This window comes from Polyergus mexicanus, unplaced genomic scaffold (genome assembly GCF_030449975.1).
Source record: "Polyergus mexicanus isolate NDT 795.1 unplaced genomic scaffold, iyPolMexi1.0 SCAF_13, whole genome shotgun sequence".
Classification (NCBI taxonomy): Eukaryota; Metazoa; Arthropoda; class Insecta; order Hymenoptera; family Formicidae; genus Polyergus; species Polyergus mexicanus.
This window is the reverse complement of record NW_027223333.1, coordinates 1,492,646-1,506,251: the sequence shown is the minus strand read 5'-3', so window position 1 is coordinate 1,506,251 and position 13,606 is coordinate 1,492,646. Positions and strand designations below refer to the sequence as shown.

The 13,606-nt window shown below is 35.8% G+C and overlaps 2 protein-coding genes across 10 annotated transcripts in view; one reads left to right on the top strand and one right to left on the bottom strand.

Annotated features, from left to right (window-relative positions):
- The first annotated feature begins 986 nt into the window (after window positions 1–986).
- Window positions 987–10,318, top strand: Top2 (topoisomerase 2). Of its 3 annotated transcripts, none has more exons than XM_070306043.1 (22): window positions 987–1,297; window positions 1,909–2,241; window positions 2,350–2,593; window positions 2,655–3,041; window positions 3,127–3,366; window positions 3,448–3,706; window positions 3,775–3,944; window positions 4,021–4,231; window positions 4,323–4,911; window positions 5,018–5,249; window positions 5,429–5,628; window positions 5,862–5,997; window positions 6,074–6,373; window positions 6,808–7,041; window positions 7,105–7,293; window positions 7,375–7,507; window positions 7,579–7,716; window positions 7,817–7,913; window positions 7,986–8,068; window positions 8,148–8,270; window positions 8,352–8,461; window positions 8,538–10,318. In XM_070306043.1, exons 2-22 carry the CDS (start codon window positions 1,934–1,936, stop codon window positions 8,679–8,681), a joined length of 4,527 nt encoding a protein of 1,508 aa, XP_070162144.1. In that variant the 5' UTR covers window positions 987–1,297; window positions 1,909–1,933; the 3' UTR covers window positions 8,682–10,318. The 3 variants fall into 3 exon arrangements, with proteins under 3 accessions (XP_070162144.1, XP_070162142.1, XP_070162143.1); XM_070306041.1 differs by lacking the exon at window positions 987–1,297 and adding an exon at window positions 1,469–1,546; XM_070306042.1 differs by lacking the exon at window positions 987–1,297 and adding an exon at window positions 1,470–1,546 and having other exon boundaries at window positions 8,541–10,318.
- Window positions 10,319–12,799: 2,481 nt separating this feature from the next.
- The window catches only part of Tlk (Tousled-like kinase), a 42,117-nt gene continuing 41,310 nt past the window's right edge, over window positions 12,800–13,606 (bottom strand). For all 7 annotated transcript variants that reach the window (XM_070306046.1, XM_070306044.1, XM_070306045.1 and 4 more), the window contains one exon: window positions 12,800–13,599. In XM_070306046.1, the coding sequence (XP_070162147.1) occupies window positions 13,387–13,599 (213 nt within the window). In that variant the 3' untranslated portion in view covers window positions 12,800–13,386. The remainder of the gene's footprint in view (window positions 13,600–13,606) is intronic.

Here is a 13,606-nt window from a genome sequence, read left to right as displayed (position 1 = left end):
TTTAAAAATTCTCTATTTAATAGCAAATTACATGACATAATTGTATTTATTTGTGTTTCTTGGTGTAAAGCTCCCAATATAAAATTAAAACTCGGGTAGAGTATAAAGTTCCCTGAGATTGCGTTTGAAAATCTACCGTCAAGTAGAATAGCGTTTAATTGATCAATCACAGAACAAAAGAATCTTCCCTGTGTTTTACCCGACGATAAATTTTCGAACGCTATCTCGGAGAATTCGAGTTCTAGCAACATTGATAGGGCTTAAGAATAATATTATATTTGTTGTACGACAAACTTCTTAAGCGTATTGATTAGCTAATTTCTAGAGACTCAAGAAATTTTCTATTTTGCAGTCAATGGTGCTTAAAAAATTTGTCGTATGATAAATATAATATTACTCTGGCTGCGTTCTGTTTTTAACATTCGGTAAACAACAAGGATAAGTAACGCATCATGCGCATCATGCATGAAATGGAACGCAGCCTAAGGCTAATATTACATTTGTCGTACGACAAACTTTTTAAGCGCATTGATTAGCTAATTTCTAGAGACTAAAGAAAGTTTCTATTTTGCAGCCAATCAATATGCTTAAAAAGTTTGTCCTACGACAAATGTAATATCGGCCTAAAGCGGGGAGCACACACTTTTGCATAAGCGCATAATCATAAGCATAAGGAAATTGATTGGTCAATTTCGTTATGCATAAGAAAATGGCCCAATCAATTTTCTTATGCTTGTGATTATGCGTTTATGTAAAAATGTGTGCTTCCCGCTTAAAACCCGTATCAGACTACGCATTGAAGATTGAGATTCAAAATTCAAGATTGAAATTTGACCAATCAGAATAAAGAAATTTTAGTTCCTTTTGTTCTGATTAGTCAAATTCCAGTCTTTAATTTTCAATGCGTAGTCTAATACGGGCTTAAGATTGCACGCGGAAAAAGTTGGCAATCGTGTTTCCAGAAACGAGTCGAATAGCGCGAAGCCTATACACGGTACACGGACCGGATACTGAATGGACGCAGAGTCGAGTAGAGTATAGAGTACAGCGATATACGTTCACGAGTGGATCTCTGATACTTGCAAGTGATAATAGTTATCGGCATAAACGAGTGATTCACGAATCGTCGTCGTATCTTATCGTCCATCAAGGACGATCGCCGTTTCGTTTGCCTGTGATATGCCAATAATTAGCATTCACAGCCCCGCGAATGAACGTCCCGCGGTCTTAGAGTCGACCGACGCTACGCAACGAACAGCGCACCCTCGTCGTCGTCGTCGAGACGCAGTCATTGAAGGTACGTTATCGTCCCTTCCGGGTTACATTTTTTCCGAAAAATCGCTAATCGCTCGCGGTCCAGCAAGTATCGAGCCTTTCGCGCGTGATCGGCGGGGAGGACGCGGATGTTCTATCCGTCTCGAAAACAAACGGCGTCGGCGTCGTCGTCGTCGTCGTCGTCGTCCTTTCGGGAACGCGCCAATTAGATGACGACCTTTTCCCGCCATATTTTTCAAAGCTCCCTCCAACGTGGACGATTGCATCTTCGGTAATAATTTTCGTCTCGCGAGCGAGCATTTTGCCAAATTTATTTCAATCTAAACTTTGAATTTGAAAACCAACAGTTAGACATAGTTTGAGAATTTTAAAATTACCACTGGATGAGCGCAACGTTTGCGAATATTATCTGTTTTTGTTTAATTTTTGATCAAGAGCAAAGACAAAATAATCTCACAAACATTACGATTGTCAAGAATGTAGCCTAAAATTTAATCGCACTCTTATTTAGCGATTTTTAAAAAAATAGTTCAAATTGTAAAATGTAATTTTGTGTTTCGATTTTCTTTTTAGTAGAAGAATCCGTTTCTTTGTAAGTATCTGCATTATAATATATTTGCCATTGATTTATAGATATCTGAAAATACAGTGCATCAAGATGAGTACAGCTTTGGAAAATGGAGCCGGCGACCGTAGACCGGCTCCTAAGCAGAAGACCATTGAGGGTATTTATCAAAAGAAATCCCAGTTGGAACATATTTTATTGCGTCCAGATACCTATATTGGATCTGTGGAACCAGTAACGGAAATGATGTGGGTCTTTGACAAAGAGAAAGATATGATGGTTCAAAAGGATATTAAGTATGTTCCTGGATTATACAAAATTTTTGATGAGATTCTAGTAAATGCTGCTGATAACAAGCAGCGTGATCCAAAGATGGATGTGATCAAGATTGATATTGACTCGTAAGTTACATCAAATATTGTATTTTAGAATATTCAACAGAATTTTAACATAAATTGTATAAAGTGAAGAACTAAGTAAATACTACATTGTAATATTTTGTTGTGTAGTGAAAATAACACTATTTCTGTGTGGAACAATGGGAAAGGTATTCCTGTAGTAATACATAAAGAGGAGAATATGTATGTACCTACTATGATATTTGGTCATCTTTTGACATCGTCAAATTATGATGATGAAGAGGAAAAGGTGACTGGTGGCAGAAATGGTTATGGCGCCAAATTGTGTAATATTTTTAGTCATCGTTTTACTGTTGAGACAGCTACAAAGGAATACAAGAAATGTTTAAAGCAAGTAAGTGCAATTCATCAATATTTCTACTTGGTATATTATAATTTTTATTTCATTGATATAGACATGGGGCAATAATATGGAAAAAGCTAGCGAACCTAGGATTAAAGAATATCATGGAGAAGATTTCACCAAGGTCACATTTTCGCCAGACTTAACAAAGTTTAAAATGCAATCTCTTGACAATGATATTGTATCTCTTATGTCTCGAAGAGCATACGATGTAGCTGCGTCTAGCAAGGGCGTCAAGGTTTATCTCAACGGAAGCCGTATTCCAATAAAGAATTTTAAGGATTATGTTGATTTTTACATTAAAGGGAAAGAGGATGATGTTGGTAACCCATTGAAAATTGTATATGAGAATTGTGGTCCTCGCTGGGAAATTGCTCTCACTTTATCTGACAAAGGATTTCAGCAAATGTCATTTGTAAATAGTATTGCGACAACGAAGGTAGGAGAACAACTGTATATAGTAATTTTTTTATAAAATGTAGAATTGTTTCGGGTATTTATACAAAATCTTTGAATACTGAAAGGGTGGCAGACACGTCGATCACGTCACCGAGTTAATAGTCAAACAATTGATAGAAACATTAAAGAAGAAAAATAAGGCTGGCGTAGCCATTAAACCATTTCAAATCAAGAATCACATGTGGATCTTTGTCAATTGTCTCATCAACAATCCTACCTTTGACTCGCAAACTAAAGAGAACATGACTCTACAGGCGAAAAGTTTCGGCTCCAAATGCACGCTCACCGATAAATTTATCGCTTCAGTAAGTGCAATTTGATATCAAATGTTTTTCGCATCTTGTACATATATATATTCTTGACCATCCCTCGGAATGCGATTGCAGATCACGAAAATCGGAGTTGTGGAGGCAGTGCTGACTTGGGCGAAGTTTAAAGCCGATAGCCAGCTTGAGAAATTGGGTCCTAAGTCAAAACAAAGAAAACTTCATGGTATACCAAAATTGGAGGACGCCAATGATGCAGGAACTGGAAAGTCATTGGAATGCACTCTCATATTAACTGAGGGAGACTCAGCCAAAACAATGGCTGTGTCTGGTATCGCTTCCATAGGCAGAGATAAATATGGCATATTTCCATTAAGAGGTGAATTTGTCTTACTGAAAAAATTTGGATAAAATTTAACATAATATTAATTGGTACCTTGATTATAGGCAAAATGTTAAACGTAAGGGAGGCTACTCACAAACAAATCTTGGAAAATGCTGAGATCAACAATTTGATCAAAATCCTTGGTCTTCAATACAAAAAAAAATACGAGAGTCGAGATGATTTGAAAACATTGCGCTATGGAAAAATGATGATTATGACTGATCAGGATCAGGTAAAATTTTTTTCGTACAAAAAAGATTTTATATATATTTATCATAAATATTTACCATTGAATTTCCATTTTTTAGGATGGTTCACATATCAAAGGTCTCTTGATTAATTTTATCCATCACAATTGGCCATCATTGTTGAAATTAAATTTTGTCGAAGAATTCATTACGCCTATCGTGAAGGCTACTAAGGGTAGCCAAAGTTTATCTTTCTTCTCGTTGCCAGAGTTCGAGGCATGGAAGAAGGATACAGAAAATTTTCACACATATAAAATCAAATACTACAAAGGTTTTTACTCAAAAATCTGGAATTTTTGTCATTTCATTAATTATTACAATATAGAACATACATCTAACTTTTTTTTTATTTATTTGTATAGGTTTGGGTACTTCCACCGCCAAAGAGGCGAAGGAGTATTTTGAAAATATGGCCAGACATAGAATACGCTTTCGATACGAAGGCGACAGAGACGATCAAAACATCATCATGGCATTCAGTAAGAAATGCGTCGATCAACGTAAGGATTGGCTGATGAACCATATGAACGAAACAAAGAGGCGAAAAGAAATCGGCCTCGGTGAACGTTACCTTTATGAAAAAGACACACGCACTGTCTCTTTTTCGGACTTTATCAATGTCGAGCTGGTATTATACAGTAATTACGACAACGTGAGGTCCATACCGAATATGATTGACGGCTTTAAACCGGGCCAGAGGAAAGTGATGTTTACCTGTTTAAAACGGAATGATAAACGTGAAGTAAAAGTGGCGCAATTGGCGGGCTCGGTTGCCGAGCATTCAGCTTATCATCATGGCGAGACATCCTTGATGGCGACTATAATTAATCTTGCTCAGAATTTCGTCGGCAGCAACAATATTAATCTTCTACAGCCTATTGGTCAGTTTGGTACAAGACTCGCTGGAGGAAAAGATGCTGCCAGTCCGAGATATATTTTCACGATGCTTAGGTATTTGCCATATTCTTATATAGATAAAAGAAGTAAAAGAAATTATTGCATGTCTATTTGCATATCATTATTACTAAATTTTTTTTTTTTTTTTTTTGTTGCATAGCCCACTAGCAAGGTATATATTTCACAAACACGACGACGCTTTATTAAAACATGAATATGATGATAATCAAAAGATTGAACCTGTTTTCTACGTACCTGTGATTCCTATGATATTGATAAACGGCGCCGACGGCATCGGCACCGGATGGATGACGAAGATTCCTAATTACAATCCTCGTGAAATTATCGAGAATCTACATAGGATGATGGACGGCGCGGATCCAAAACCCATGGTAATATCGATGTTAAATTATCTAAAAATAGAGAGAAAGAGAGAGAGAGAGAGAGTTAAAACCATAATTTTATAAATGTTCAATCAATATGCATAGTATTTTTCTCATAAAAAAAACACAGAAAGTATCAAGGCTCATCACTTTTTAATGGCGTTACGTAATCGTAATTTATTTTTTAGTCACCATACTACAAAAATTTCAAAGGCGTCGTAGAGAGTTGTGGCGATTACCGTTATGTTATAAGCGGAGAAATATCTGTAATTGGACCAGATAAACTAGAAATCACTGAACTTCCTATCGGTACATGGACACAAACATATAAGGAAACTGTGTTGGAACCCATGTTACATGGAACTGATAAAACACCAGCTGTCATCACGTCAGTATTACAAAATCTCCATGAGAAAAAATAAAGGCCATATTTGAACCTAAAATATCCCATTCAGAAAGCTATTACTCTGCCACTGAACTACTCTGTCGCCTCATTCACAACGCAAATTCCTCTGCTCACCTATATACTCTTGATTATTACAATATTATAATCGATTCACGATCAAACGATTTGTAGGAATTCTTTCTTTTACATGCTTTTCTACATATATATTTTTCCAGGGATTACAAAGAGTACAATACAGATACGGCAGTGCACTTTATAGTAATTTTAAATCGTGATAAATTATTGGAGCTAGAAAGAGAGGGTCTTCATAAAGCGTTTAAACTCCAAACAACTACAACAATAACGTCCATGGTAAGATACTATAATGATATGGCATTATTGTAAGTAAAAAACGGGAATTTGTCAACGCGACATTTTTTTGTTACAGTGCGCGTTCGATGAAAATCAATGTTTGAACAAATACGAAAATGTGGTGCAGATATTGAAAGTGTTTTATAAAGTACGTCTGGAGACGTATCACAAGAGGAAAGATTATCTAGAAGGGATTTTAAAAGCGGAATCAGCCAAGCTATCAAATCAGGCTCGCTTCATTCTCGAGAAGTGCGACGGCACTTTAGTGATAGAAAATAAGAAGAAAAAGGACATGATAGCGGAATTGATCAGACGCAATTACGATTCGGATCCGGTCATAGTTTGGAAATTATCACAAGATAGGGAACAAGTATTGGTAAATAGAATTTTGCTTCAAAATTATTGTATATCCGAGAAAGGATTATATAATTACTTATTTGAATTTATCTATTTTGCTACATTAGGAAGATCAAGTAAGTTAATGCAGGAATAAACAGTATGTAAAACGTCAATGTAAACGTCCTAACTTGAAAGCTTTTCAATGAACAATCGTTTTTTAATTAATAAATCTTTTGACAAAAAAAAATTCTTTTTGCCATTTAACAAAAATAACCAAGAAATTTTTGCTTAAAAAATGAATTATGATTATCTCTATGAAAAACCTTGTCATTGCATTGAACAACACACGCGTACGCACACGCGCACGCACATACGCGCGCGCGCACATATATATATATATATATAATATTAATTATTATTATGTGTGTATGTATGTATAACTTCATCAATAATTTTAACATAAATGAATAGGAAGAAGTAGCGAACGATGACGATGACGAGACTACTCCGACTGCAACGGCGATAGAGAAAGAGAATTTTGATTATCTTCTCGGAATGACTATGTGGAGTCTGACGAAAGAAAAAAAGGATGATTTGTTGCGACAACGGGACGAAAAGATAGGGGAGTTAAAGAGACTGCAATCCCGCACCCCGATCTCTTTATGGAAAGAGGATCTGGACAATTTGTTGGCTGAGTTAAATAAGGTATATTTATCTTTTTCTTCTTCTTTGAAACGAAAGTGATTGTTATGTGATTTGTGTATATAGTTGGAAGAAAAGGAGCAGAAGGAAGACAACAAATCGAAACGAAACGACAAAAAACCGCCTTCTAGGTTCTATAAAAATGAAGATACTCGTCGCATAGTTCCTGTCATTGACATTGAATTGAAGAAGAAGATAGAAAAGGCGGACATCGTATCGAAGGATAAGAAGGAAGGCATAATAAAGAAGTCGAGGGTAAGTATCTTATGTTACCTGATTTATAATTTTTGTGTATCTATATTGTTTTTGTATCTGTAAATTTATGTTTTGCATCAGATAAAGAAAGAGCCAATCTCTGTAGAGGAGAAAAACGAATTTGATGTGTTAGCTGATACTAATTTCAAACCTCTCGACCATAGGATTGGAATGTCTCCCGAAAAGTTAGAAAAGAAAGCAACTGCAAAAAAAGGTCGATACTTTGACTCGTTTGCATTATATATTTTGCAATAGACATTTTAACAATGTATTCTTACCGAACAGGTTTGAAGCAATCGACGTTGCAGTTCAAGCCGATCAAAAAAGGAGCGAAGAAGAAGAACAAGGATTCGGACGATAGTGACGATATCGATTTCGGTAGCATTTCGCCACTCCCACAACGGTCGACTCGCAGAGTTACAGGTATCGTTTTTTTGTCGATCTAAAAATTATTAAAGCAGTATATATATTGTATCTTTTCTCGAGATATCGTTATTATTCGCTAAATCTGTTTGAATAATAGCCAAGAAGAATTTTTATAATTATGAGGACATGAACAGTGAAGATTCAGACAATGACAATCGCGATATGTTCAATCCTTCTTCTGACTCCGAACAAGTGTATGTATAATCGTTATATATTACGACAAATTATTCCAAGCTTCGTTTAGCATTGCATATTTTTTCTTATAGATTCAATAAGAAAGATTCTATTGCGGCATTAAGCGATTCCGACGACAACTTTAAACCAAGCAAGAAACCGCCCCAACCAACACGTAAGCGTATATTTTATATATATATAAATAATACAATTATATATTAAAAAAAGTACTGGTTGCTTATTCATTTTTACAGCAACTTCGGAAGAACTATTCGATTCGTTAGTCGGCAATTCTTCTTTGGAAAACCAACAAAAACCTAATATAATATCCTCGTCCGGGGAAGACTCTCCTGTAAAATTTACGCCGCCTAAAAAGGGTAATTAACGTTTACTTCGTCAGATGACTAAATAAAACTTATTTTGTATAATCGTTACATCCGTATTCTTTTATTTTATAGCACCTGCTAAGAAGAAAACCGAGAACGACAAAGGAATGAAGAGGAAGGCAAAGAAAAAATCAAAATCGTCCGAAGATTCCGACACGGACGAGATATTTGCTAAGCAAACTGTAAGTGCGGTAATAAGTTTAAATCGAGATACGTTTGTTTTGCGAGAATTTTGTCAATTTAAAATTCTTTTCTTAGCAGATGAAGAAGAAAAAAAAGAAATCCGATTCCGACGAAGACGTGGTAACGGATGATTCGCCATTACTGCCGCCACGCAAGATAGTCGGTCGAGTTCGGAAGCCTGTATCTTACGCGGTCAAGTCGGATGAAGATTCGGATTGAATATTGTCTTGTTCGCGTCTTGCCGAAGACGAGTGTGATCGACTAAAGTATAGTTTAAAGCGTAAATCTATCAAAGCAAGGCGAATGGGATCGTTATGAAGAGTTTCATCATACAAATTTAGAAAGATTTTATCTTCACTGAGAATATCGGTCGTGACACTAGTAGTAATTTTACGTGGAGTGCGTACTGGAATCTGCCAAACGCGTATTAAAAATGTTTGTCGAAGTATTTAATCGAATTATAACTCGGAAGATTTACTCGAGCGACATTCAAATTGAGGTGTTCTTTTTGGAAAAAACACTTTCAACCTTGTATATATAAGTTTACTACTCGAATATGCATAGTGTTGTAAATGCGAGTAGAGTTTCGCGTAATTAATAAATGCTGTGGACAGCGCTACAGGACATATAGGTGTATTTAGAATATTTACACGAATCTCATCGCGTGATTTGAGTCCTTCCAAAAAAGTTTGTCGTCTATTAATGAAGATTGTATTGTGTTATATTTATGATATATCAATTATTTCACATATTTAATATCATCCTCTTAAAAAAAAACGGATGAGAAAATATGTGGCTCATATCTTGCGAAGAGAACGTCCAGCACTGTCTACGCTAGATAGATTAATTAGCACCGCGCAATGTGCGAAGGGAGCGGTCCTTTCCAAAAATCACGATTATCGCACAATCGTTGCACACAAACAGTCGTGTTATACTTCTCGCCGCCGGAACCTCATTTGTCTTCGGTAAAACTTGAATAAAAAAAGAGACGTATACTGATCCCGGAAAATGTTTTATAAAAAATGAAAAGAAAGAAAAATATAAAATATACACAATTTTTAAATATATTTTTACATACGCGTCACAATATGGTTTTTTCAGGTTATCTAAAAGACTAAAGAAAATTATATATATACAGCGGTAAATGTCTATTATACATATATACATAGAACGGATCTTACTGCTAATGCGGCGCTCAAATATCGGTTAAGCGAAAACTGTCGGACGTTTTATTTTTAACTTTATACTGACCATACGTAGAATAAAATAAGTTTACTTCGTGCTCGTTTTTCAATGTAAGTAACAAAGAAGTTTGTAGATTTTAAAATGCTGAGCGCGAGAGTTCATATGGTATAACAAGAACAGAGAATCGTAATTGAAACTACAGTCAGGAAAAAGATCTATGTGAACAAGCGATAGCTATAATTAATTTCCCTGATATAATTAGGTTCCTCCTTCTCTCTTGTGTACAATTGATATTTCTTTGCAATTATATAATTCATATATGAAATTGAGGAATAATTGACTTTCGCGGTTATTGGTGTTCATTAAAATTCAATTTCTGACTGTACATACATCTAGTTTTGTGTAATTGTTCATTCGTAGAATAAGAACAAGAAAAATTAATGATTGCAATTAGCGCAGCGATCTTGCACTTGCTATTAAGTGAGTATATCTTAATACAGCGAGCAGATTATATAAATTTTCAAAACCACTGGACCATATCCCTCGTGCGCGCGCGTTCTCAGTCTAATCAATACTTTGTATATCTTCAGCAATTTTCATTTTTATATAATTCGCATACACGAAATAGGTATATATATCAATAAAATGTTTTATCTTTTTAGACTCGGTAATTCATTGTTTAACATGTTTGTTTACTAGAAAAGAAAAAAAAACGGAAGAGGAACGAAAAGCAACGAGGGGTAATACACACCGTCGGAGAGAGATGCGTGAGATTTATATTTAATTAATAAGTTTACTAACTTTTTTTTAAATTATACACAAATACGTAAATTTATTGCTATAACATTTCATACACCATCCTCGACGCAATTCCAGTTTCTTTTATTTCTCTTCTTTTTTTAATTTTATCTTTAGGAAGATCGTGACTATGCCGACACGCAGGGCCGATTGAAAAAAAGAGAGCAACGTATATTACTATGATATTCGAAGTGTGTGGTGTAAATCGTGGTAATACCTTAATCGATAGGAAGGTACCTTTTTTTCTTTCTATTTATGCTCGCAGTGAAAATAATTGCAGATAAAAAATTTCTCTCTATTTCCCTCCCCCCTTCCATTCTTATCTATCTCAAATACTTCATGCAAGTTTATCAATTCTCCCAAGTGAGGGATTCTACAGATATATACAAGTATAAAAAATTTCCTTTCGCAAAGTACACGAGCATTGAGTACCTTAATCATGGTAACAAAAAAAATATTCAAGATATTCGATATGGCATGAATACTCATTAAATTATACCTTCGGACAATTCTCTTAAGGCCAGTTGTAACAATTTTGAGAGAAACAAGCTCCATATATATTCAATTTAATGAAAACGATATAATCGGAAAGATATGCAAATGACAAATTCTTTCATTATTTTAAGTATTTACTTCTCCTCGCCATCTCTCTCCTTGAGTCAGCGAAAAAAAAAAAAATATTTTTGAACATCTACATCAGTTATAGAAAAAAGAATTACATCGAGCAATGACGCAAATGATGCCATTTCGGAATTGTATCGTAGGGAATCATCAATAGATATGCTTTGACAAAAGAAAAAAAATGCATTTGCAACTGCGTGTCTTATTTTTCACGAGAAGTAGGATACGGGATGTGGAAACGGTTGGCATTTTTTCTTTTCTTTTCTTCTTTTTTTGTCAAAATTGAAGCAGCGGATCTAAGTAGTAGTAGACTCTCTGTTCAGACTTGTAATTGTATTCTCCTCTCTCACCACACTTTTGCCAATCACATTGATGGTATTGAGCCGTCATCAATACCTGGTGCCCACATTGTATCAACAACTGACGCAACACTTTTAACAACACACACACTCACTCGTTCTCAGTCTCTCTTTTTTTTTCTTTCGTTCACTCTCAACGCATTCCGTTTCACCTTTTTCTCTTTTACTCCCAGAAGCTACGGCTCGTCGACGGACGCGACTATAATACAAAGCAAGGGCACTTGATAAAATAACTTAGTCTTCTATTTCATAATTATCTATATATAACATACATATATATAAAACAAATTACGAGTAAAGAAATAATGATTGGGTCGGTATAGCGTTTCACGGCTCTCTTATCTTAAAAATTTGCTCTTTTCTTTTATTATACTTTTTTTTCAACCATCGTCTGATTAATTAATTAATGTGCCTAGCCGTTTCCACGAAACTTTCTCTATACACACATTTGGATCCGCTTTCTCTCTCTCTCTTTCCTTTTTTCTCCCTATTTCTTTCAAGAAAACAGGGGGAGAAGAGAAAGGAGAGGAGACAAAAGAAAAGAGGAGGTAGAGTGAAATAGGGAAAACATAATGTACGGCGTGCTTCGATACTGCAATCTCGTCGCGTAGTTTTAAACCATACACGCGTGAAAACGGTTTTTTTTTTTTTAAATTGGTGATAATGATGGACTACAATCCTATAATATTTTTCACTTTGGGAGCACATCGCGATTCTCTCTCTCTCGCTCTCTTTCTTTCTTTCTCTCTATGTTCACTTCGCTCTTATTCTCTTTTTTTATCGGACTAATCGTTCCGGCATTATAGATATAAAGCCCACTCTCGTTTCAGAATAGGAACAACCAATCAAATCTCCTTGTGTATATGTTTTGTGTGTGAGTGTGGATGTGGATGCGCGTGTATGTTAGTCGTTATTAGTCATGATACAGGTAATAATGTTAATATTCGAATAAAGTAACATGATACGCAGGCCAAGCATTCATGGAATGCCGGAAACCGGCGCCGGAGGTCATGCGAGGATAGAGCCACCACAGTTGTCTTCCCACTGTCAATGTTTGTCGTCGTTCTTTTTACACCATATATATATATATATATATATATATATATATATATATATACATATATATATATAGTATAAATATATACACTCATACTAATTTTAACAATCCTCTAGCGTTCATTCATGCACACTAAAACGCCAGGAGAGAGGAACGTTGTCTTCGTAAAAGCGATTGCTGCGATTGCTCCGATTGCTTTTCTTGGTTTCTTCCTATTTTTTTTCTTATTTTTCGTTGCTTTCTTTATTTCATCAACTTGATTTTGCTTCCACTCGGAAGAATTTTTATCGTTTTATCTGTTTTATTTATAGTCTCTCTCTCTCTCTCTCTCTCTCTCTCTCTCTCTCTCTCTCTCTCTCTCTCTCTCTCTCATACTCTATTTCCCCCCTCCCCCTTAATCTAAGCGTCACTTGTAACTCATAATGACTTATCACATGTTATTTTCTCGTTCACACGCTCGTTCGTTCTTTCTCGCTCTCTCGTTTCTTTTAAACACTATTATCAAGTCAGCGCACTGTTTGATACAAGGAACGATAATACAATTGAATATTTACGAACACAACATTGTTTCTTGTCATGCTGAATAATGCGGCGTGGCTTGTAGAAAGACGCAAGCTCCTGGACTTGCGGATGACCAGTCTCGCATCTCTCTTGCAATGTCCTATGTAGTCGATCCTGTAAGTATAGTTGTGACGGTGTGGTGATGGCGGTGGTAGTTGTGGTAATAGTTGTGATGGTAGTGGTGGGTGGTGTTGACGATGATAGTATCCGGCTTTAGTATTTACAATTGATTATAGTAATCGTTATTTCCCTAAGATGAGAGATGACGTGCACAGTCCGAGCGCTCAAGATTTGGCATGTATTAGTATATATCGAGGATTTCATCCTTAGTCCTTTCTCTCCACTACGAACTGCTCGACGCGTTCATACCACTAAACATGCCGATATTGAACGAACTCTGCTGCTGTTGCTGTATCTGCTGCTGTTGCTGTTGCTGCTGGCTGTTCGCTTGGCGGCCATGTTTTGGCACTGGAGGTTGCAGATATTCGTGTCTAGCTAGTGTTAGTACGTCTATACGCTCCTCCTTTCTATACGCTAGGCAACTTCTTATGAAACTCTGCAAC

Excerpts from the sequence above, each read along its gene's own strand:
- Top2 (XM_070306041.1), top strand. The coding sequence starts at position 1,485 with ATGACGACCTTTTCCCGCCATATTTTTCAAAGCTCCCTCCAACGTGGA. Across the intron at positions 3,707-3,774 it reads TGGCATATTTCCATTAAGAG|GCAAAATGTTAAACGTAAGG; the intron begins GTGAATTTGTCT and ends CCTTGATTATAG. Across the intron at positions 7,914-7,985 it reads TCTTCTGACTCCGAACAAGT|ATTCAATAAGAAAGATTCTA; the intron begins GTATGTATAATC and ends TTTTTCTTATAG.